The sequence below is a fragment of the Equus asinus genome, chromosome 15 (assembly GCF_041296235.1).
Source record: "Equus asinus isolate D_3611 breed Donkey chromosome 15, EquAss-T2T_v2, whole genome shotgun sequence".
Classification (NCBI taxonomy): domain Eukaryota; kingdom Metazoa; phylum Chordata; class Mammalia; order Perissodactyla; family Equidae; genus Equus; species Equus asinus.
This window is the reverse complement of record NC_091804.1, coordinates 38,791,766-38,817,428: the sequence shown is the minus strand read 5'-3', so window position 1 is coordinate 38,817,428 and position 25,663 is coordinate 38,791,766. Positions and strand designations below refer to the sequence as shown.

Below are 25,663 nucleotides of genomic sequence, written 5' to 3'. Positions count from 1 at the left end.
TGCTGCTGCTGATGTTAATCAAACCATAGCAGGTTCCGCACTCAGTGTGTGTGTCCTGGAGACCCCCGACTTCTGCCCCGTTGCCTCTCTCCACTCATCTCCCCTTACTCTCCCTTCCCTCCCCCTACTTCAACCACGCTGGCCCAACACATTCCCACCTCAGGGCCTTTGCACTTGCTGTTCCCTCTGCCTGGGATGCTTTCCTACTAATGGTCAATGGCCAGCTCCTCCTTATCACTCAGGTCTCAGCTCAAATGTCACCTCCACAGAGACGCCCACTGTGGCCGCCTGAGCTAAATAAACCTGTCACGTGGTCATTCTCTTTCCCACTGACCTGCTTCATTTTTTCATAGCAGTTTTCATCACCCGAAATGATCCTGTTGACTTGTTATCGTTCCCTGTGCATCCCTTCCCTCTACGGAACAGTCAGCTCGCACAAGCTGGCGTTTCTGCTTGGTTGGGTCATGGCTGTACCCCCAGAGCCTAAAATGGCACCTGGCACATCACTGAAAGAATGAATGAATGAATGAGATGAATCCTTATAAAAACCTGCCCATGTGGGTATTATTATTTCCTCTTTACAGATGAGGAAACTGAGGCTCAGAGAGGTGAAGTTCCCTGTGTAAATGTACGCAGCTGTGTGAGACATACACAGGGAACACTGTCCAGGGGCAAGATTTGAACCCAGGTCTCGCTGACTCCGCCCTTCTCTCCGACCCCGTCCGGTGAATAATAACAGCTCGTTGTAACCGCCCCCACCGTTAGGACAGTCTTATATCGGACTGAAGTCTTGCTCCCAGCTCTAAAACAAATGGGCAGCTGACTTTCACCGGATCCTTTCAGTGTGCCAGGTACCACGTGCATTTCCTCCTTGAATCCTTGATGAGGTGGGGACCCTGGCAATCCTCATCACACAGATGGGGAAATTGAGGCTCAGAGAGGGTGAGTAATTTGTCCAAGGTCTCACAGCTAGAAAACTGGGAAGCTGGGATTAGAATGCAGGTCTGGGTCCTTAAGCAACACGTTCTAATGCCTCCCTCCCACTGGATCTGGTTCATTCTTTCATTTTTTAATTCATTTATTCTGCCTTCTTCCTGTGTTTGAGGAACGGAACAAGTGTTTTACTCTCTTTTACTGTAAAAAGTGTGGGTGAAAATCCACATGACAAAGAGTGTTTCTGATGATTTTGACCTTTTGGGGGGTCTACTTCTTGTCAGCTGGCGAGATCATCAGTGTTTTTAACCTCGTGTTGTCACTGTTGAAAGGCTCCTGTCAGAAGGAGGAGCGTCGGTTTAGCAATTGTCTTGCTGTTCGCCTGAGCTGGCGTCCCTGATACCCGCTCTGAGCTGTTGTTTCTTTGTAGGGACCTTCGTAAGCCATTTGCCTTTGTCTGCAACGATGCATTTGGTTGAAACCAGAGAACAGGATTTGCTCTCCAACTCAGCCTGATGAAGGAGTCGGAATACGCTAGAGTGTGCTGCAGTAACATGCACACAATCTGTGACTTTTCACATCCCAGTTTATTTCTCCCACGGGTAATTTCCACTAAGGATCCAGAAACAAGCCAGCACAGCGCTCTTGCATGTGGTGACTCCATCATCCAGTAGCTCCATCGTCTCAACGTGAGACCTCCGTTCTTGCTGAGGGAGAGGAGGGGGTGTGAACTCCCACCCACTCTTCAATGGCTCAGCCCAAAGGGACAGCTCCGCGCACAGCCCCTTGGCCACAGCTAGTCACACGTCCTGTGTAGAGGAAATAGAAGGCTCCGTGTGTCCAGGAAGAAGGCAAGAACTGGACGGGAGTGAGGGCTAGAAGTTTCTTCCACCCCAGGCACACAGACACTGCACTGCTGTGATAAAAAAGGGGAAGGCTCCTTTGCCAGCCCGCCGAACCGAGACACCCTCATCTTCCTCCGGGGCACGTCTCCATCCCCCACGGCGTCCCACACGCAGTGCACAGGACGCTGATGTTGGTCCACAGGCTAGACGTCAGCAAAACTGGATTTCCTACTTTTTTTAACGTTAAAAAGCAGAAATGCCACTAATTTCTCTCTTTTTTTGCCTGTCTCAAATGCTTTTTATTTTTAAAAAATCTACCCCAGTTTTTAATTTGTTTTTATTTTATGGTGGTAAGAACACAAGATGAGATCTACCGTCTTAACCCAATTTTTGGTGTACGATATGGTATTGTTGACTCCAGTGCAGTGTCGTTGGGCAGATCTCTAGAACTGATCAATACTGGTAAGGTCTTTCTGCACCCAGCGCGCCATGTCGTGCCACACCCACACTGGAGACCATCTCCTTGGCCTGCGTGAAGCATCGTAGAGCTTTCAAAACACTTCCCGCGTCCCCACGAGGGAGGCAGAGGAGGAATGACGTGCGCCACTCCTGGGCACGAAGTGTGAGTTCTCCGTGCCGTGCCTTCCCCTGCCTTGGCAAGAACGGAGGCCACTCATGGAGAGGATGGAGCCACTGATCCCTGAGTCACCACTTGGAAGGGAACTGCACTGGAGACTCAACAGACTCTCAGTGGATGTTGCATGAAAAAGCCCAGAGATGTAAAGACATTTGCCCAAGGAGGCCCAGCTAGAATTAGAAAGTGGGTCCCTCAACCACCCACGCATCCATTTCACCTCAGTATGAATCTCCACGGAGACTAAAATGCTACGTGACAAAGGTTTATTTTTAAGCCACCCAAATGCCTCTTTCTAAACGTATATTGGAGATTAACCAGCAAATCTGGCTACTGTCAAGAATGACCACTCACAGGACCATCATTCTAACATTAGCCAGAGTGGTACCCGATCCCAGCATCCAGACTAACATCCTTAGCTTCCTTTAGCAACCCCAGCCATCTTGGCCACCTCTCAGAGAGCACCCTCCCCACTCCCCATCCTGCCAGACTCAGAGGGCAAGGGGACAGGTTTGTGGCCCAGCAGAAACTGTGGACACTGTCCTTGCCTGACATCTATGCTCCTTGTTTTTTTTTTTTCTTTTTTATTGAGTTATTGATAGGTTACAATCTTGTGAAATTTCAATTGTACATTAATGTTTGTCAGTCATGTTGTAGGTGCACCACTTCACCCTTTGTGCCCACCCCCCACCCCACCTTTCCCCTGGTATCCACTAAACTGTTCTTGGTCCATAGTTTTAAATTTCTCATATGAGTGGAGTCATGCACAGATTATCTTTCTCTTGCTGGCTTATTTCACTTAACATAATTCTCTCAAGGTCCATCCATGTTATTGCAAATGGAATGATTTTGTTCTGTTTTGCAGCTGAGTAGTATTCCATTGTATATATGTACCACATCTTCTTTATCCATTCGTCTGTTGATGGGCACTTAGGTTGCTTCCACGTCTTGGCTATTGTAAACAGTGCTGCAATAAACATTGGGGTGCATAGGACTTTTGGGATTGCTGACTTCAGGCTCTTTGGATAAATACCCAGTAGTGGGATGGCTGGATCGTATGGTAGTTCTATTTTTAGTTTTTGAGGAATCTCCATACTGTTTTCCATAGTGGCTGCACCAGTTTGCATTCCCACCAGCAGTGTATGAGGGTTCCTTTTTCTCCACAACCTCTCCAACATTTGTTGCTATTAGTTTTAGATATTTTTGTCATTCTAACGGGTGTAAGGTGAAATCTTAGTGTAGTTTTGATTTACATTTCCCTGATGATCAGCGATGATGAGCATCTTTTCATGTGCCTATTGGCCATCAGTATATCTTCTTTGGAGAAATGTCTGTTCATGTCTCCAGCCCATTTTTTGATTGGGTTGTTTGATGTTTTGTGATTGAGTTGTGAGAGTTCTTTATATATTAAGGATATTAAGCCTTTGTCAGATATATGACTTGCAAATATTTTTTCCCAGTTAGTGGGTTGTTTTTTTGTTTCAATCCTGTTTTCATTTGCCTTGAAGAATATGCTCCTTGTTTTTTATTCAGTGCACTGCTCTCTGCAGCAGGGATGGACCGATGCCATTTGTCAATGTTAAGACTGACAGTTCCTTCCTCAGCTCCTCGTGCCCTCAGCAAATACAGGGCATTGGCGGCCATTCAGGCAGGAAGGACATTGCCCCACGTTTCTCTCCGTCACCTCTTCTCTCTGCAGGGGCCAGAGTCAAGTCCCCCCAACCAGACGCATTGTCCTCAGATGGGTAGGAGGTTGTAATATCACCAGCTCCCAGAATTCCCACTTAGCAAGTCTCGTGGGAACTTAATTGCCTCGTTTGGGAAGAGGGTGCCCAACCCAGAGCTGGCTGGGAAGTGTCGGTCACTTCGGGGAGATGGCTTGAGTGAGGGCGTATGTTAAGGGTGCCGGGATAATGTGTTAAAAGCAAAGACGAGCTTCAGCGTCTAGGAGAAGTGGGTTTACCCCTGCCTCTGCCACTTCCCTAATTGTCACTTTGGGTGTTGTGTTTCTGAGCCTCAATTCCCCAATTATAAAATGGGGGGAGGGGGAGGGCACACCCTGCAGGTCGTTTTCAGGATGAAATGAGGTCCTTCACTCTGTAAGTATGTATTGACTGTGTGCCCTGAGGATTTAGGATTGAGAAAAATCAGGCAGAGAAAACCCCTGCCCTCAAGTTGCCCGCATTCTACAGAGGCAGCCATCATTGTAAAATTGCAACGTGGACAGCATTATGAAGAGAAGGACGTGGTACTGTGAGAGCCTGCAATTGAGGACTTGACCTGGCCAAGGAGGTGAGGGATGTCTTCCCTGAGGAAGTGATGTCTGAACTGAGATAAGAAGGATGAATAGGAGTTAACCAGGCAGAGTGAAGGAAAAAGCGTTCCAGGCCTAAGGAACAGCATCTGCAAAGGTCCTGTGGCAAGAAGAATCGTGGAGACTACGAGGGACCAAAGGAAGGCTAATGTGCTTGCAATGAGAGAGCAAAGGGGAGTGTGGAAAAAGATGAGCCTGGAGAGTTAGACAGGGTATAGACTAAGCACCTGTGACAATAAGACCCAAAATGCAGTGACTTAAACAAGATAAATGTTATGAGGTAGGCCAGGAGCTGGCAAACTTTTTCAGCAAAGGGCCAGTCTAGGGCTGGGACTAGCTTCCATCTCAGATCCAATATAGTTGCTCCAGCTCTAGCCATCACACCTGCCTCCTAGGCAGGAAGAAAGAGAAAAAGGAGAAAGGCCAAGCATCACTTTTGCTCACCTTCCATTGGCCAGACTTAGTCACATGGCCACATCTAACTGCAAGGGAAGCTGGGAAATGTAGTCTTTATTCTGTAGTCATAAAATTCTATGACAATGGAAGAAGGGAAGAACAGATATTGAGGACAACAAGTGGTCTCTGCCACAGTGGGCCAGAGTGGCTTTGGGAGACAAGAAAGAAGTCTATTTGTACTGGTCCGATGGGAGGTGATGGTGGCTTGGGCGAGGATAGCGTCTTGCAGGTGGAGAGAATGGAGTGGATCCAAAGATGTTTGTGAGCCGGAATCGACAAGACTTGGTGATGGGTTGGACATGGGGGCAAAGGATGGGGTGGGGTGTGGCAAGTGTGACCCCCCTAGGTTCCTGGCTTGTGCAAGTAGAAGCAGATCTTGTCTGGAAAGTTGTTCCTAGACGGTAGCAGGTCAGTGAGCCGTTCCTGTCTTCCGTGTTGCATCAGTGGGTCCAGGACTCAAACCCAACACCCACAGAGACCTGGCAGAAAGGAAAGGAGTGAAGGAGCCTGTGGCAACAGGGGACCCCAAGCCCTGTCTAAGGGGGCGGCTGCTCCTCAGCTCCAGCCATCAGTTGCCATCGGGAATACAGGTTGACTGTAGACACATCATCTGATTTTCCAAGGGAATCTGAAAATCTGGATTTTTATGTGAAATCTCCCAACGTTGAAACTTGGGCACATGAGTAAAAGTAAATTTCTCAGTCCCAAGACGTCTGGTTTATAATGGCTATGACACCCCCAGCAAGGCCGCTGTGCCCCATTTCCACCTCTGTAACTCGGTTGCCCTCTCATGGTGAAGCCCCAAGGCCTCTGCCCTCGTGCTTTGCTGTCCAAGCACAGGGTCCCTGGATTCCTGTCCCTTTGTGCCCAGGAGTGCCCCCTGCAGGCTCCTGACTCAATTTCACCAACCTCCCTAGGGGCCCCCACCTGGAGGGGAGGGGGAAACCGTCAGCCTGCTCCCAATCCCCTTAATCGGATCTGCACCAGTGACCCTTCTAATTAAAACTGCCCGGCCTAATCCTGCCTTAAAGCTGGGGGAAGCGGAAGCGCCATAAAAGGAGTGAAAGGTTTGATGGTGCAGAAGCCGCCTCCTTCTACGTCCTTGAAAACATCTTGAGTTGACGTACAGACCTGAGTCCCGGATCTACCGCTTACAAGCTGTGTGGTCCTGGAAAAGTCACTTCATTCTCTGAGCCCCCGTTTCATTCATTCTCTTGTTCATTAATTTATCAACTGTAGGGAGCACCTACTCTGTGCCCAGCACAGTTTCAGGAGCTGGGGATACGGCAGCGCGACACAGACCTCGCCTGGGCTCTTGTGGAGCCGACATTCTATTGCCAGACCCAGAGGAGAAAATTCCAGCCCAGCAAGACCGGTGCTGTGATGGGAGGAAGTCAAGGGCAGTGGGGGTCCAGAGGATGGACGTACCCAACCCAGACGTGGGGGTCAGAGAGGGCTCACTGGAGCAAGTGGTCTCTGAGCTGCGGCCTGAACGGGCAGTAGGAATCAGCAGAAGGGGGAAGGAAGGGCATTCCAGGCAGAGGGAACAGCATGGGCGAGGGTCTGGACGTATGAGGACCCTGGCCAAATGGCTTGGGAACTGTAAGTGGTTTTGCCAGGAATCAGTGTGGCATATGCAGTAGGAAATGTGGGACATGGTCTGGAGAGAGAGAAGAAAGGCAGTCTTGATATAAAACCCGAATCTCTTTATCATGCTTTGTCAGGCCCTCCTGCCTCTGGGACCTCCTCTCCTCCCACTCTCTCCCTTGCTCACTCAGCCCCACCCACACTGAGCTTCTTTCTGTGGCTTGATATGCCAAGCTCATTCCCACCTCAGGGCCTTTGCACATGCTGTGCCTTCTGCCTGGAATTCTCAGATCTTCGAATGACACACTCCTCATCCTCAAGTTTCAGCAACCAGGGCACTTCCTGAGAGAGGCCTGTCCTGACCACCCAACCTCATGTGGACACCCCCCAGTGCTTCTCGGCTGAGCAGCCTGGTTTGGTTTTCTCAGTATCATGTTGCACATTAACACTATCTGATATCATCTTGCTCCTTTATTGGTTTATGGGATTTTTTTGTCTGCCTCTCCCTACCAGCTCCTTGAGGCCAGGGAAATTCTTTCTTATCCATGCTGCATCCCCAGCAACTAGCATAGTGCTTAGTAAGTGCTCAATAAACACTTGCCAACTAAATGCAAAGGAATTGGTCGCAGGGTCTAGAGCAGGCCGTGGCTTGCTTGGAGTTCTGCTTCTCTCCTGTGACCATCAACATGGCTGTGAGCATTGGAAGCAATGGGATACTCTTTGTGGAAAACAAGGTTTTTGTTGTGTGTGTTTTTTTTTTTTTTGTCAGGGAAGGATTCACCCTGAGCTAACATCTGTTGCCAATCTTCTTCTTTTTTTGTTTGTTTTCTGGGGTTTTTTTGTTTTTCCTTCTCCCCAAAGCACCAGTACGTGGTTGTATATCCTGGTTTAAGTCCTTGTAGTTCTTCTGTGTGAGCTGCCACCACAGCATGGCTACTGACAGATGGGTAGTGTGGTTAGACGGGTGGTGTGGTTCTGCAACCAGGAACCGAACCCGGGCCGCCAAAGCAGTGAGAGCACCAAACGTTAACCACAAGGCCATCAGGGCTGGCTCAGCAAATTTTTATATACTTTATTGAGGCTTATTGTACATATCATGCAATACACCCATTTCCGATGTGCAATTCAATGACTTTTTAGTAAATTTTCCAAGTTGCATAGCCATCGCCTTAAATCAGTTTTAGCACGTTTTCATCATCCCAGTGAGATCCCTCATACCCGTTGACTGTTCGTCCCTATCCTCACCCTGGCAACCACTGACCTTCTTTCTGTCTCTATAGATTTCCCTTATCTGGACATTTCATATAAATGGAGTCACACAATCTGTGGCTTTTCACGTGTGTCTTCTTTCACTTAGCATAACGTTCTCAAGGTTCCCCCACGTTGTAGCAGGTATCAGTGCTCATTCCTTATTGCGGATGAAGAATGTTCCATGCTGTGGCTGTGCCACAGTTTATCCAGACGTCAGGTGACGGACATTTGATTTTACTTCTTGGCTATTATGAACAATGCCGCTATGAGCACGCATGTGTCTGAAAAGCAGTTTGCAAGCCCTAAACATTAGGTCAGCTCTCAGCCTGCCGGAGCTTCCAGTGTCGCTGTACAGACCTGACTGCAGGGGGCTGTGTGACCGTGGGCAAGTGCCTTCTCTTCTCTGCTTGAGTCTCCCCGTCTTTCCAGAGAGGAGCCTGGGTCCTTTTCTGCACGGACGTTCTGTGCCTTGTGCACATTCCTCGAAGAGCAGGGAGTGTGCGGAGGAAATGATGAATAGTGTGTGTTTACTGCTGGAGCCAAAGGTGGACATCCTGTGAGCCACCATCAGAGCCGACAGTTAGGCTGAGGAGGGCCTGGCTCCAGCACCCCTGACTCCCACCCAGGGGACTCCCACTTGGACTCCTTTGGACGCCCAAAGCCCCCTCCCCCGTTTGGAGTAGACAGGTGGGTCCAGGATGCAGAACCTCTTCACTGGGAAGGAATCTGGGAACAGCCTCCAATCCCTGGTCCCGGCTCCTGCCTCCGCTCCCTGGGTTCCTGGAGTCCTGCCCACACTCGATCGGGCTCAGATCCCAGGAAAGGAAGGCTGGAAACGCAGAGGCCTGGTCGGGGGTTTGAGCTGGGCCTGGAGGACTCAGGATGCTGGCTGGACCCCTACCCCTGGGGCCCATCCCGGAGACCAGATCAACACTATTCATTTGGGTTCAAGGCTGTTTGTAGGATGCCCACCACCTTGGCCACAGGTGCTGGGGTCCACAGACCTACCAGAGGCAACCAGTCGGGGTGGGGGTGGGGGTGACGATAAATTACCCGAATAATAACTTACTAACATAATATTTATTAAGTGGCTGTTGTGTGGCAAGTGCTCACTTACTCTCATCTCCATTTTAGATGTAAGGAAATGGAGGCTCAGCAAGGGGAAGTGAGTTGTCTGAGGTCACACAGCCAGGGAATAACAGCACCAGGCCTCAAACCCAAATCCCAAACCAGCTTATAAATAAGCATAAGGCTGTGGAGTGATAAAAGTGATCTAAGGGCCTTATGAATCCTTTGACTCAGCATTGCAGCCTTGCAGTGACTGCCCCCATCTTACAGATGAGCAAACTGAGGCCACAAGGGGTTTAACTCCACGTTTGGAAGTTCCCCAGCCAGGCAGTGTGGCTTCAGTGGGTCTGGAAGAGAAAACAACCCGTGGACAGGGCCAGGAGAGGTGGGGGGACCCTCAGGCTGCGTTAGCTCACCCGCCATTGGAAGTGTGCTCTGCGGGGAAGAAGGCCTGGTGCGCTCTGCCCCTCCCAACCCAACCCTGAGCAGCTCCCCCCCCCCACCCTCCCATCCCCCCAGGATCCAGTCAGGCCTCTGCCCCTTCTTTCTTCTTTCCTAGGCATCCTCAGGCTGAGAGGAGGGGAGGCGCGGGCACATTCTCAAGTACAAAGGGGGTGCCTGCCTTAGTATAACAGGCCCTAATGACTGTACAATAGCTGGGTGCATAATTCATGCATCTGTCAGCAGAACATCAATTATGTGGGCCTTCCCTGGAGTTGTCGGGGGTTAGAAACTGGAGCAGGCTTCCCCTGCCAGCCTCCGGGGGAAACAGGACCTCCCAGCTCTTAAAGGAACAGACTCCCCCGGAATCTGCCCTTCTCCTGCAGGCTCCCTCCTGCCCAGGAGTCAGAGGCTGGACCAGCAACGTGCGGGGGGGGGGGGGGGGGGGGGGGGGGGGGGGGGGGGGGGGTGGTGGGGGGGGGTGAGCCCAAGGCCCTGGCTGGCTGCCCCAGAAGGTCACACCCACTCTTGTGCGTAGGCCTGAGCAAAAGCTACATGTGCAGAATCTCCTTTCTCCCACTCTACAACGCATGAGGGGCTGACTGTCGGTGTATCCTGTGGTTTCTCCACCTCGGTCCCACTGGCATTTTGGGCAAGGTGATTCTTCATTGTGGAGCTGTCCTGCGCACTGTAGGATGTTTAACAGCATCCCTGGCCTCTACCCATTAGATGCCTGTGGCACCTCCTCCAAGTTGTGACAACCAAAAATTTCTACAGAATTTGCCAAATGTTCCCTGGGGGTCAAAGTCATCCCCAGTTAAGAACCGCTGGAATATCCCCATTTTATAAATAAGGAAACTGAGACAAGGCAAGTTCCAGTGCCCAAGGCCGCCCAGCCAATGAGCGGCGGAGCGGGGCTCTCCAGGGCCCACACTCCTACCCTCAACGCAGGAGTTCCGAATAATTCCAATTAGCCTGTATTTATTTTCATGAATATTTAATGTATATAGCCCTAGCACGCAAAATCAGCAGTTTTGCAAATATTATTTCTTAGGACGAGACTAAAATAAAACAAAGAAGGTGAGTACTGTTTGTTTTCTGGTTTTTTTTTACTGTTGAGGAAAGATTGGTACAAGTAGCAAAAGAACACATGCAATATGATGACAAAATCCAGCAAAACCAACAATAAGTGGTTTAGGGATGTGTACATTTGTGTTAAAACTTTACAGAAAAGCAAAGGGATGAGAAAAAATTCTGCTTATCTCTGGGGCAGAGAAGGACGCACAGGAAGGGTCAGTGTTATTGTCACACGCTGTTTCCTAACTTGGGTGGTGGCCTTGCAGGTGTCCGTTTGATTGTGGTTCGTAAATATGGATAAATTAGATCTACTTTTGTGTGCATCAGATATGTCATTTTATAAAGTGATTACAGAATTTTTCTTTTTCAATGAGTGTAAATCAAGAAAGTAAAACTCAAAAGCCTTTTTGTAAGACACAGGCTATGTGGGACACAGCCACAGCAAAGAACACATCAAGAAGTTGGTGGGACAACAGAGGTTGGAGAAACACTGTTCTGAGCTGGCCTAGAGAGACGCCAGAGCCGGGCCACCTGGGCATCCCCACTGCCCACGCATAGTAGCTGAGTGATAAATAGTTGCCACATTGAAAACCGAATGCTGGTCCTGGCCCTTCCACTTGTGGCTCTGCAAACTTGAGCAACAGTCAACACTTGGGGAGCGCCTGCTGGTGTTGTGCCCTGGGCTGGGGGCTGGGTGTGCAGAGATAAATCTTAGAGCCAATCCCTGTCCCACCTAAGCTCACAGATACTGGGCAGTGATGGGCACACACATACATACACACCTGTAATGTAATAAGTACCCCAAGGTATGGCAAAATGGTGAGGGAGCCCAGAGGATGGAGTGGCCAGGCCTGCCTGGGGAAAGGAGGGTGACTTCAGAGGGGAGGGGACGTGTAGGCTGGGTTTTAAAAGATGGGCTGGAGTTCACTGGACAGAGAGGAAGGGGCACAGACATGCAGAACTGGCCAACAGTAGCATGTGGCTAGAGAAGCATGACGTTTAGGAACGTGTGTCAGGAGAGGCTAAAGAGAGGGTCAGAGCCAAGATGCAGAGGGACCTGACAACCATGTGTCCTGACTGGATTCACTGCAGGGGACAGAGACCTCTCACACTTGCCCAAGCAGCCATGGCATTTACTTACAGGATACAGCAGGCACTTTCAGAACAAGAACAGGAAGCAGAGACTAGCCAGACCACTCGGAGGCTGGGTGGTCTGCGTTGACGGGGTGGCGCGGGCTGAGATATTTCCCTCAGGATGATAGCTGGCATTTATTAGACATTCACTCTGTGCTGCTGGAAGCCATCCTAAGTGCTCTGCACGTGTTAAAACCTTTAATCTTCACAGTAGCTCTCAGGGGTAGATACTGTTATTAGCATCCCATTTTGCAGATGAGAAAACTGAGGCTTGGAGAGTTAAATAACTGGCTCAAGCTGTGGAAGTGGCAGAGCTGGGACTTGAACCAAAAACAACCTGAGACCAGAGCCCAAGCTCTTAACTGCTGCCCTTTCCACCTGCTCTCGAACCCCCAAGTCCTCACTGCTCCTTCTCTCTGCCCCTTCCGTTCATTCTCTGGCTTCTCTCAAACATTCAGCTTTCCCTGATTTTTTATGGCTTCTCTGTTCTCCTACAACTTGGGAGATTCTTGCTTGGGGCTTGGGCTTATTATAAATCGAGTTCAAGGCTAGATTGTACTTGACCATTTAATTCAGAGGCTCACCATCCCATAACCCGCTCACCCTCTAGATCCGTGAACTGAGATTTTCAACAGTGGGTTGGCTGAGCCCAGCTTGGATTTTCCATCCGTCTCTGGCCCAATCAGCAGCAGCCAGGATCAAATGACAAAAGCACGGTGACCAGTCCAGCGCTTCAGCAGGAGCTGCAGAAGGAGGAGGGCAAGTCTCCGAGAAGAGCACAGAGGGGGTGGGGGGCTGACTGGGAAGCTTAGGGGTTTAGCGTTTGTCCTGAAGACTCCTGGAAATTTATTAAGCAGGGGAGTGATGTGATTGGATTTGGATTTTTGAAAAAAGACCCTCAGAGCAATCTATTACATCTGCTTGTATTTCCACATAAGCTGCAGACTGGCCTCGGTTCCATTAATTTCAACAACATCCAGTGACCTCTTTGGCCAAACCCTCTTTTTGATCCAGGGGACCCAAGGTGTTTAAGCTGTGGTTTAGCCTCAAAAATTGAAAGTCCTCATTGGGAGTTAATAGTGTGGGTCCAGGATATCTATGCCTCCCTCGAATTCACCTGCAAAATCTTGTATATCTAGCAAAAGGGTCCATAGCTTTCATCTGATTTCTAACACAGCCTTAAGAGCTCATGCTCTGAGGCCAGGCAAACCCAGGTTAAAATCCTGGCTCTGCCACTTTCCAGCTTTGGAAGCCTAAGTTTCCTCATCTGTTCAATAGAGATTCAACGCTTAATGGGGTTGCTCGTAAGAATGAAGTAAGGTATTGCGTGGAAAATGCTCAGCACGGTGCCTCGCATCCAAGGCACACTCTATAAAGGGTAACTATTGCTATTATTCTGAGAATCATGTCATGAAAGCAGTACCCCACCCCATAATAGTTATGAACTGAACCACCGGTCTAGATCACAAGTCAGCAAACTATGGCCCCCAGGTCAAATTCAGTCCACTGCCTGTTTTTGTAAATAAAGTTTTACTGAAACACAGCTACACACATTCAGATTATGTAATATCTAAGGCTACTTTCTTGCTATAACTGCAGAGTTGAGTAGTTGCAACAAGAATTTATGGGCTTCAAAGTCTAAACTATTTACTGTCTGGCCTTTACAGAAAAAGTTTGCCAACCCCTGGGCTAGAATTATTAGCTTTAAATCATCACAATTCTCTGGGCCTCAGTTTCCACATCTGTACAGTAAATTAGTTTGAATAAATGATCTCTTTAGCTCAAATATCTAGTTGTTAGTGACTACTGAGATGTAAAAATGCTCTTGAATGTTGAGAAGCATCCTGCAGACCCAGAGTATTACGATGACCATCCCGTTGGTGGTTGATAACTAAATCTCGCTCTTTTCTCCTCACAGATCCTTGCCATAATTTCCATCATGTTCATCGTCCTCTCCACCATTGCCCTGTCACTCAACACGCTGCCTGAGCTGCAGAGCCTAGACGAGTTTGGCCAGACCACAGATAACCCCCAGCTGGCCCACGTGGAGGCCGTGTGCATTGCCTGGTTCACCATGGAGTACCTGCTGCGGTTCCTCTCCTCGCCCAAGAAGTGGAAGTTCTTCAAGGGCCCGCTCAACGCCATTGACTTGTTGGCCATCCTGCCGTACTACGTCACGATCTTCCTCACTGAATCCAACAAGAGCGTGCTGCAGTTCCAAAATGTCCGCCGTGTGGTCCAGATCTTCCGCATCATGCGTATTCTCCGCATCCTTAAGCTTGCACGCCACTCCACTGGCCTCCAGTCCTTGGGCTTCACGCTGCGGAGGAGCTACAATGAGCTGGGCTTGCTCATCCTCTTCCTCGCCATGGGCATCATGATCTTCTCCAGCCTTGTCTTCTTTGCTGAGAAGGATGAGGATGACACCAAGTTCAAAAGCATTCCAGCCTCTTTCTGGTGGGCCACCATCACCATGACAACTGTTGGGTATGGAGACATCTACCCCAAGACTCTCCTGGGGAAAATTGTTGGGGGGCTCTGCTGCATTGCAGGGGTCCTGGTGATTGCTCTTCCCATCCCCATCATTGTCAATAACTTCTCTGAGTTCTACAAGGAACAGAAGAGGCAGGAGAAAGCAATCAAACGGAGAGAGGCTCTGGAGAGAGCCAAGAGGAATGGCAGTATTGTATCCATGAACATGAAGGATGCTTTTGCCCGGAGCATTGAGATGATGGACATCGTGGTTGAGAAAAATGGAGAGAATACGGGTAAGAAGGATAAAGTGCAAGATAACCATTTGTCTCCCAACAAATGGAAATGGACAAAGAGGACACTGTCGGAAACCAGCTCAAGTAAGTCCTTTGAAACCAAGGAGCAAGGATCCCCTGAGAAGGCCAGGTCATCTTCTAGTCCTCAGCATCTGAACGTCCAGCAGTTGGAAGACATGTACAATAAGATGGCCAAGACCCAATCTCAACCCATCCTCAATACCAAGGAGTCAACAACGCAGAGCAAACCAAAGGAAGAACTTGAAATGGAGAGCATCCCCAGCCCCATAGCCCCTCTGCCCACTCGTACAGAAGGGGTCATCGACATGCGGAGCATGTCGAGCATTGATAGCTTCATTAGCTGTGCCACAGACTTCCCTGAAGCCACCAGATTCTCCCACAGCCCTTTGGCTTCACTGCCCACCAAGACTGGGGGCAACATGGCCCCAGAGATGGGCTGGCGGGGAGCTCTGGGTGCCAGTGGTGGTAGGTTTGTGGAAGCCAACCCCACCCCTGATGCCAGCCATCGCTCTTTCTTCATCGAGAGCCCCAAGAGCTCCATGAAGACCAACAACCCCTTGAAGCTCCGAGCGCTTAAAGTCAACTTCATGGAGGGCGATCCCGGGCCCCTAGTCCCCGTTCTGGGGGTGTACCATGACCCTCTTAGGAACCGGGGGGGCGCTGCAGCTGCTGTTGCTGGACTGGAGTGTGCCACCCTCTTGGACAGGACTGTGCTGAGTCCAGAATCCTCCATCTACACCACAGCAAGTGCTAGGACACCCCCCCGGTCGCCTGAGAAACACGCAGCAATAGCATTCAACTTCGAAGCAGGTGTCCACCAGTACATTGACGCGGACACAGATGATGAGGGGCAGCTGCTCTATAGTGTGGACTCTAGCCCTCCTAAGAGCCTCCATGGGAGCACCAGTCCCAAGTTCAGCATCGGGGCAAGATCAGAGAAGAACCACTTTGAAAGCTCCCCATTACCCACCTCCCCTAAGTTCTTAAGGCAGAACTGTATTTACTCTACAGAAGCATTGACTGGAAAAGGCCCCAGTGGTCAGGAAAAGTGCAAACTCGAGAACCATATCTCCCCCGATGTCCGCGTGTTGCCGGGGGGAGGGGCCCATGGAAGCACACGGGATCAGAGCATCTGAACTACCGCGCTTGGAGGAGAGACTTGTGGCGAGGTCCAAAGAGGAGTGCTGTCCAGCTTACCTGCCATAGAGCTTTCCTGCACAAACTCTGAAACAGAAAGGCGCTGCAAAGCCCTCAGAAAGAAGAGAGACTCCAGAGAAAGCTCCCTAAGACTTTGAGAGCCATGACAGGTCCACCAGAATGAAATTGGCCAAGCCATAGGTATGGCGTCTCCTTGTCACAACTCCACTGCCCTCTTTGGGAGATGACATGAGCAGGACTCACGGCCACCATTACCACATTCTAGACAGAACCAAGGCTACCTACTCCCCATGCTTCTCCCATCGCTCTCCATCACAGCCTCTGAGGGCAACACCTCCATTCCTCCTAGCTTCAGCTGGAGGAGGATGCTGGAACAAGTGGCTGGTGTCGCAAGAGTGGGTTGACCAATTTGGTTTTGGGTGTTGCCTGGCCACTTCTAGGAACTCCTGTCCATCACCTCCTGGATGGATCCCACTGTTAGAAGGCAACAGGGAATGCTTGCGACTTGGAGAAATCTCTGCGCCATAAGCCACGATCCCAGCACAAAACCCTTACTCAAATGTCTTCATTGACTTCAGTATTCCGTAATACCTGAGATTTTATTTTGAGATATCATCAGGGTGAGTTGCACCACTTGTACTCAATTCTAATTGCCCCCTGGCAGTCGGGGAAGGGTTCCGAAAGCGGGCACTCAGCCAACACTATGAACTCTGAGCATTGCTTTAGGGCTGTGGAAGGAAAACAGTTTCTGTGCATCACTAGTGTAGACGCAAAACATAGGCAAGTGGCACATACGCAAAAGGAATGGCTTCTTCAAAGAGACTGTATGTTACTGAAGAACAGAAGAAAATCTGATTTTTTTTTTTACTTGCAAAAAGGAAAGGAAAAAAAAAATCCCCAGTTGAAATGCCCAGTTCAAACTTTTGAATACTTCCTGCTGTGGCAGGGAAAGCATCTACTATAATAGAAATTCTTTCTTGTTTCCTGTGGTATTCCAGTTTTAAAAAAAAGTTAAAATAAAAAGCACTTTATGTTTTTCAAAAATAGGTTCTACCAGGGACAGTGTCAACATCTCGCACTTTAAAACAAGCACTATTTCCCATGGGCCACTTGTTGGGACTAGAATTGGGTTGTTGCTACATGCGTGTGTCCAGCCACGGTGGGTGATACTGTGCTGGTATCGCTGTCTGCCATGTCAAAGTCTGTGGGCTCCCTCCCTGCCCCTCTGAAGCTCCCTCTTAACCCCCTTGCATCAGGAAGGGTATTTGGCCCTTGAGTGGGACTCCTCATAGAGTCACGAGTGCAGAAAACATGCACATCTCAGAATGCAGTAGACGGTTGGGCATTGAGTGTTTTACTCTGTTCTCTTTCTTGTCCACCAGCTGTTGGTGTGTTTTCAGTGTCACTGTCTGTACTAAAAAGCTCAGCTCTCCTTTCTGCAGCCATCAATGCAGCCAGTACAGACAAAAGCAATAAGTATTTGTGTGCATCATGAGCAGGTCTGGTGTATTTCTTGGTGTTGGTCTTCCTGTCCTAGGTTGATGACCTGGCGTTGACCTGCCTGGTTTTAGTCCCACAGCATGGTGTTGTTAGCCATTCCTCGGTTCGGTAACATTGGGTTGAGCCACTGGTTAGCACGATGCCATGCTGTTGGCCCATCTGTCGGTAAAGATGGCACGTTATTGATCTGCCTGTCTTTAGTACAATGGAATGATGTCATTCTCTTAATACAATGTTGATGGATAACGTCCCAGTTACAACAGTGTGAATCTGCCGACCCTCAGTACAGTGACAGGTGTATGTCTTCCTGATGGAACAAAACACGGTGTGGTTCACCTGTCCTGCATACAACGTGCTGTTGATCTGCCTGTTGGTACAGTGGTATGACCCACCTGTCGGTACACAAATATCATGGAGTTGTTCTGCCTGCCCTCCGTATAGTGGATGAGGTTGGACCACCTGTCACAGGTATGATGACATGGGGTCATTCCACTGCCCTTGGAAACGCGTGTTCTCTGCTGCACACGCACCTGGTTCATACTGCTTCTCAGCATCTCCAGGGTCTGTAGACCCTTGCAAGAGGGTGCAGTCCTCTTCTTTGCTGTGTTAACAAAGAAAACAAGAGCCGAAGTATCTTACCTCCCCGGAGGTGTCTTCAGGGTACCCTCATGGCAAAAGCAAAGGGACTGAGGGGGCAGGGAGAGTGTGGCCATCCTGTGCTAAGGGCACACCAGACAGGAAGCAGCAGCCCTTCTGGGGCGCTCTGCCGAGCACACAGTTCGCGCTGGGGGCGTCTTGAGGAACGGCCACACACCAGTCCTTCCCGGGCCATCACACGCGTCTCTTCTTTGTTTTCATGACCATTTATGTCCACCATCAGCACAAATGTGAAAATTCAGGGAAAACAAACAAATGCTTTTTGATAAAAGTAAATAGTGATTTCCGATTCAGATATTTTTAGAGCTGATGCTATCTGTAAAAATTAATAATAATAATAATATAGTCTATTTTACATATCAGGCAAGTGAACATGTTTAAATATAGCCATATACAGCGAGAAGGAACTTACCACCCCTTCTTCAAATCGAGGCGTTTCATTTGTTGGTCGAAGCAGACGAGAAGTGTACAGATTGGAAATGAATTCTTTCTTTCTCTTTTTAAAACTAATAACCAATTGGTGCAACTCTCCTTGTAACCAAAGGCCCTCTCTGCCTTGTGTGGTCACGCAGCACCTGGCCCTTCTTTCTCATGTATTTTGTCTGACCTTAAAGTAGCATTTTATTGAGTCACTTTTGAAGGACGAATTCAGAAGTATCATTAAGAACCTACCTTTTCAGGCTTAATAGCCAGAGTCCTATAGAGTTCTTATAGAAACAGAATAATTGAAACTCAGCATATACTATGCTTAGAAAGTATTGCATTCATTTTGGGTTTTTCTTTTACTTGTGTATGTATTGTGGGACTATAGCTTTTACCCTGTGCCCGATTCAAAATAGAGTATTAGAACTTTTCCTGGGCCCCTGCCTGCCAAAAGGAACGTACCCAGATTTTTAATGTGTACACCCTACCCGCACCCGTGTATCTGCACTGGGAAATCTACGTGAGAGTCTCCACTGAGAAACTAACCTTGATGGACAGGTCCTGATGGACGAGAGGAAAGCAAGAGTCTGGAGGCAAATGCTGCTTTGACATGGTGGTCCACGTCCCACCCATTCCTGAACCAACGAAAGCGGGGAAAAAAAACAAGTCAACCCAAAGAAACAAAGCTGGGGCTACAGGTGGATGGACGCCTGGTCCTTTTGGCGAATTCCGTGAAACTTGTCAAGAACCCAGCCGAACTCGAGTTCCAACTTCCACCACTATCAGAAAGGGCTAGGGACCAGGTAGCTGTGTGTCCCAATCCCAGGGGCAATGGTCTGCCACCAGAGGAGAAAGCTGGGCAAGTCCTGGAGGGACCCGTTTATTCACCTTTTTATCTTTGGGTCACGGAAAACAGCAGGACATCCATGCAGTAGATTTCTCAGTGCCTTCGTTAGGGGTTTGATCTTAAGCACACTTCATGGGGAAAGAAAAGCGGGGAACAGGACATTCGTTCCCGTGGAGGCCCTTTCTCTAAAAACATTGGGGATCAAGAAGGAAAAAAAAGACGACAGGGAGACAGCAACGTCCTGAGGAGGCCATTTCCTTTCAACCCGCCCGGCTTTCCCCAGAGAACCCCGGAGTGATACAAACTTTTTCAAACTGATTCCCGACCTCTTCTCCACCGTGTCTTCGTAACTGTAGCCTCATCCTTGCCCTTTCTCCTAATAAGATTCACATTTCTAAGGAGAAAAACACAAAACAGTATTCTCTTCTGTAAGACTGCAATGTATCGTTGATGTTTGTAACTATTGTATACTTCTGTCTTGCTCCAAGTCGTGGCTGGAGTGTCTAGTCCGTGGGGAAGGGCGAGTTTAAAATTCACCACAGACAAGGGTCACTAAAGCCAGGCCTCTCTCTCTCTCCTTTCCTTATTTCTCTGCCAACTAGTCTCAAGTAACACAACCCCGAGCTTCAGCCTCCAGTCAAGTAACTTTGAACCAAATAACAGCATGGCGAAATGCCTCTGGGACATGATCCTTTGGGAAAGGACTTGCTCTGTGGCTGTGAAGTTGGTGGGAAGAAGGGGGCTCCGTTAAGACCCCCAGCAGGACGGTGAAGAATCTCCAGCCCTGAACAGAAGTCTCCCCGCCTCTCACTCCTTATATGACAGCATCCAAATGCTTTCACTCGGCCGGGACGACCCAGACCAGATGTGGCTACACCCAGAAATAAGAGTTACCTCTGCATTTTCTGTTGCCATTCTTCTGGCTCTAGAAGTATCTGATGTGTGACTGCGTCATAGGACGTCCACACATCTCAGAGTAGTCTATTTTTCTGTTCAGATAAAAATATATTGTATATGTATTTTTAGCAAATTTATAATAGGGCCATTGAGTCTAATTCTTCTTTTGTAATACAGAATGTCTTAGGAGTTTTATTGTTGGTCATTACTGTAGCTGATATTTTCTGGTCTTTTTCATCTCTTCCCATTGCCCCTTGGGCTGTTTTTTCTTTTCTTCCTTTTGATTCTGATTTTCTGGGGGTGGAGAAAGACTCTGGGGTCTGACCCTCATGCAGGCATTTCCTGACACTAGAGTCTGTTGACACTGTTGCTTTCCTCATTCCGTCTGTATGTTTCTCTTGTTTATTGTTATCGTGAATCCAGGGCAAGGATGCAGGAGTGAGACCAGGGAGCAGAGCTACAGGTGGCCGTCCCAATCAGGATGGGATGTGGGATGTTTTTAGCTCATCCCGTACTTTGCTTCGGGGATCTGAAGGGACTGAGTTTTCTCATCCCCAGAGGTCTTAAAACTGAAAATCTCTTGCAAGCACACTTTCTGCTGGCATTTCTGAGGTCCAGAACACTCCTAAGCCCCTCTCGGCTGGCCTGTTGCCATGTTCAGAGGCCCACTCTCCTGTGACATCAATTGGGTCAGAAAATTTCCTGAAGGTCAGAAAATTTTCAGGTTCTTGTGAACCTCAGAAGACATGCTGGGCCTCAGATCTTATCAACTTTTTATCAGTTCCTCATTTCAATCCGTTTCTAACAGCCTCACCAAAAAGACAGTGGCCAGACACACTTGCAGCCAAACTCTGAGAAGCCGTGTGCCCAGAATCTGCCGTCTCATCTCCACTTCCCTTTCCAGCTGCCTGGCTCCAGAAAGCAGGCAGTGGTATTTTTCCAGCTTTCACCTATCCAGGCCTAGGGGAGTTTCTGGACTGTCCTGATAATTAATTCCACGAGGCACTTTTTAGCCTCAGATGGGCAGAGGACATCTCGTGAAGCCGGATCTTCAGAAGAAAATGATTCTGCATCCATCAACTCGTGCAAGAAGAGGAACAAAGACCAGATGATCTGCAACTGGCATCCATTTAGGTTTTCATATCCCACCTGCCTCACTCTAGTTCCAGGGCTCAGGCCTGTCCAGAGCAGGACCAATCAGGACCCCCCAGATGGCAGCAAACCGTCACCACTGGATCAACCCCAAAAGGAAACCAACCCATGTACAAAGTTATTATCCTGGGCTGTGACCCTAATCAGAGTTTTCTAACCCTAAAATTCCTGGTCGTCTGGTTTGAATCAGAGCCAAATAAAACAGACATGATTTTTTAAAACTTATGCTCAAGAACAACAGAAAAAATTATCTCCTAGTTATCTGCTAGGTCTGATGCCCAGAGAAGCAGATACCCTTGCCGGAGGCTGCTCTCATCCAGAAAGAGGTTGTATGGTTGGGGTTTCTACCCACTGGCCCTGATGTTGTCTTAACCTGGAATTTCTCCAGAACTCCCCCAAATGCCATTCTGAAGAAATGAATTTGGAAGGGGCTCTGTTAATCGAGCGGCCCCTCATCTTTACCTCTAACTCTTACTCTGCATTTCTCCCTGCAAAGATCCTGAAAAGCTCTCCTGAAGGCTGGCCAGGATGGGGAGGAGGGGGGCAGTTCACCCAAAGAAGAAACCAGTAGCTTGCAGGATGGCTGCATGAACTTGTGTGAGAGGGTCAGGGCATCAGTTCCAGCTCAAATGAAGGAAGCTCTTCTCACAGGCCAGGCTGCCTGACCGTGGAACTCAATGCCGTGTTGGGTAATGAGCTCCCTGACACCACAGGTGTTTAAATAGAGGCTAGATGCTGTACAAAATGGGTGTTGCGGAGGGATCCTAGCATTGCCTGGCAACTGGACCGAACAACCAGGGAAATTCTCTCTTTCTCTCTCTCTTTCTTGGGGGTGTGTGTGTGTGTGTGTGTGTATGTGTGTGGTTTGAACATCTAGGCACAGACTCAAGCCACTGAGGCAAAGGCAGGGAACACAGCAGGAACTCAAATTCTAGGATTTGGAGCTTTCTGAGGGGCTGCCAGGGAGGGAGGTGGCAGCAGGATGCTTCCTCTCTGCTCCCCATCTTGGACAATTTTAATGACCTTGTCGGTCACCCATCCAGCCCATCCCCAGTGCCCTAACAGGTGTCGCACTGGCTAGGATGAGGCCCATGCTACCCACCCCCGCAGGCCAGCCAAGGAGGAACCCCCATCTGGCTGGGCCTCTCACGGTGCTTCCACCCTTCTGCCCAGACCCTGTGCCCTCCTAGGTCTGAGGCTGTCTGTACAAGAGACACAATTTTCTTTTACTCACTAGCCAGCTGCCTAATGAACAAACTACCCAGGCAATAGCAAATGCCACCATTACCAAAGGGCTTTTCTTTCTGGCAAATAAAACAGGAAAACCCATTCAAGACCTTTGAAAGTCCGCACCCAATGAAGTAAGTCTAGAAGGGCCCAAAGAGAGAGGCAGCCATAATCCAGCTTTACAGCCAAATAAGGCTTCGGCTGCCTGCAGGCAGAAGGCCCAGGCTCCCACGTCGGCAGCCCCTTCCCAGCTGGGTCTGGACACTGCATCCTCCAGGGAGAGCGATCGGCCAAAGAGGTTTTAAAGCCCCTCCCAATTGTGTCTGGTGGGTTTGGAGGAGGTGGGATTTCATCCTCAGAGTGACCCCAAATCCAGCCCATCACAGGTGGTTTTATCTCGAGGTGAGGCAGGGCGAGAGGTTTGGATGGGTAGACTGAGCCTCCTTCCCCCAAAACCAAAATGAAGCAAAAACCCAGATCCCCCTTGAGGCTCTGTCCTGCAGGAATGGCTCAAGTGAGTGGCTGCAGCGACATGACCATTCTGGAAAACAAAGGAAACTCCCAATTCTGTCCCATTGGGATGCTCTCAAGGTCGTGCATGGACTGCCCCACACTTCCTGCCTCCCTGAGCTAGTCCAGGTTTGGGGAACAAGAAGGGACGCCCAGGAGAAGATGGCCAAGAGATTCAGGCTTCTCCTCAGCTTGGTTCGTGGCGCCCTGGTCTTCACTAGGGCCTCGGGCTCTCTCGGAGATGAGCTTGACGTCTGAACTCGGTGCGCCCAGCGGGTGGGGAAGAGGGACATCAGCAACCGCCGGGCTGGGCAGCTGGCTGTTTGCTCCCCAGACCCATCCTGGCTCCAATCCAAAGTCAAGGGCTGGGAACACCATTTTCTGCACCAGGAACTCAGGGTTATCCCCCAGCGAATGCCCTTGACACATAGTTGTCACCCAAACTGTGTTTTTTTTAAGTGAGTGAACATGTACATGGTCAACTCGAGCGAATGGATGGATGAGTGAATGTGTGAGTGAGTAGAGAAGCTCATTAATTCTTACCTGGCTTGAGGTATTGCAAACTGGGAAGGAAGGAGAAATTGGGAGCCCCTTCCATCAAAGCCCGTAAGCCTCGCCAATGCCATCCGGCCTTTCACTCAATTGGGGACCAAGTTGATGTCCAAATCTGACACTTGTCCACCCTTAAGGGCGTGGCCTTCCCAGAGCTATACTTCCGGGGGCCGTGGGGCAGGCCAGCCTCCGTCCTACTCTCGTACCATGAATTTTCAGCCTCACGTTCTAGCGTAACTCACACGTAGTCCATAGGAGACCACAAAGTGGTTTTCCAATGGGCTAAGCCAAGGGTCCAAAGTAGTGGTTTCCCCTGGTCTGGGACTTGCTGGGGGCAGGAGTGTGGGAGCCGACATCCGGAAACTGGATCGCATTCCCTGAGCCGTAGGAGTCCAGCTGGAAAGGGGGCCAGCCTGTGCTCCAGCTTGTAGAGCCAAAAGGTCTTTGTTTTTGCTGAGCCCCAGTGCCCTCCACGGTAGCATGCGCCCCGATCCCGTTAGCTAAAACCCTCTGCCTCTCCCAGGAACCACGGTGTGATGTTGCGGCTTTTCTGCCAGCAAAGCCATTCTGATCACCCCACCCATTTTGGGGCCAAGCCAATCACATTAGCCATAAATGACCAATGTCCTTAGCCGCTCTTGTCTCGGGGTCGCGTTCGTGGGTCCTGTTCATCTCTTGTCAGTTGACGTCTCTAGTCCTTCCTGTAAAGGGGAAAATGAGCATCACACACACACGAGGAACCAAACGTCAAAAAATCCCAGTGTCTTTTTATGCATGTGACGAGATGAAATTGTGACCTCCAGCTGCTGTCCTGTCTTGTAAAATATGTCCAAATGTCTAAGAATTTCTAAGCAAATGGTCCCTTAATGAAATCTGCAGAGTTCAATAAAAAGGTCTGGAGAAAACAAGCTTGTGGAGTTTCTTTTATTTGGAGGGCTCAAGGAGGCAGAGGTGTGAAGATTTGTAGGGGAGGCCGAATCTGGGGACATAGAAGGGGCAGCAGTGGCTGTTTTTCTTCACCCAAAAGACAGAGGGTATGAAAATGTAACTGGCTTGTCACCCCAATATGCAAGCAGTGGTAATCCACCCCAAGATGTGTTCATACACCAAAGCCCCAATTCTGGTCATTGGCTCTCATGTCAACTATGCCTGTGTATTCCTGGCCTTAACATCTCTCACTCATAAAAACATCTTGTAATAGAATTTACAAGTGCAAATGTCTACAGGAGCAACGCAGGTGACGTAAATGAGTACAGCAACCTAGCTAAAAGACATAAAGGAGTGGTGGTGAGTGTGGCCAACTGGAGAGCACACTACCTGTCTAAAGGGATGAACTCTATTATTCTTGGGCTGGTTGCCATCACATAGGGATGCAGGCCCAGTAATGTTGGGTCTTCACACTTTTTTGGAGGTCATGAATCTGGATTTTTATGGAAAATATCCCAACTTTTAAGTGTTAGCAACTAATTCTAATTTTTTTTCTTTTAGCCACGTAGTGGCCAAATGAAGCACATCTGTAGGCAGGCTACAGCCCAAAGACTGGCCTTTTGTGATCTCTGCTTTGACTGACAGAGCTTGTATTAGTGATCTATTGCTGTGTAACAAATGATCCCAAAACTTAGCAGCTTGAAACATTGATTATCTCATAGTTTTTGTGGGTCAGGAATTCAGGAGCATCATTAGCTGAGTGATGCTGGCTAGGAGTCTCCCATGAGGTTGCAATCAAGACGTCAGCCACACACAGTCATCTGAAGGCTTGACTGGGGCTGGAGGATCTGCTTCTAACATGGCTCAGGAGACCTCAGTTCCTTGCTGGATGAGGGCAGGAGGCCTCAGTTCCTCACCATGTGGACCTCTCCACAGAGCTCCTTGAATGTTCTTACAGCATGACAGTGGGCTCACCCCTGCGAATGACCCTTGAGAGAGAAAGCAAGGAGGAAGCATAATGCCTTTTGTGACCTAGGCTCAGAAATCAGACATCGTCTCTTCCACCAAATTCTAGCTCACATTCAAGAGGAGTGGGAATGCACCTGTTGAAGAGAAAGTATGAAAGAATTTGTAAACCTATTTTAAAACGACTACATTCCAAAGCCCATTGAGCGGAAAGAGTAGTTTCCAACTTTAGAATTTCATAGGCCAGCAGAATTTCCGATTCAGTTTGGTGAAGTATGTAAGCCTTTCTGGCATTTTATTTTGCCAAATAAAGATGTT

At 49.1% G+C, this 25,663-nt stretch overlaps 1 protein-coding gene across 1 annotated transcript in view; it reads left to right on the top strand.

Annotated features, from left to right (window-relative positions):
- The window catches only part of KCNB1 (potassium voltage-gated channel subfamily B member 1), a 105,947-nt gene extending 81,587 nt beyond the window's left edge, over window positions 1-24,360 (top strand). Inside the window, exon 3 of the mRNA XM_044748749.2 lies at window positions 13,659-24,360. Within this exon, the coding sequence (XP_044604684.1) occupies window positions 13,659-15,665 (2,007 nt within the window). The 3' untranslated portion in view covers window positions 15,666-24,360. The remainder of the gene's footprint in view (window positions 1-13,658) is intronic.
- The last annotated feature ends 1,303 nt before the right edge of the window (window positions 24,361-25,663 follow it).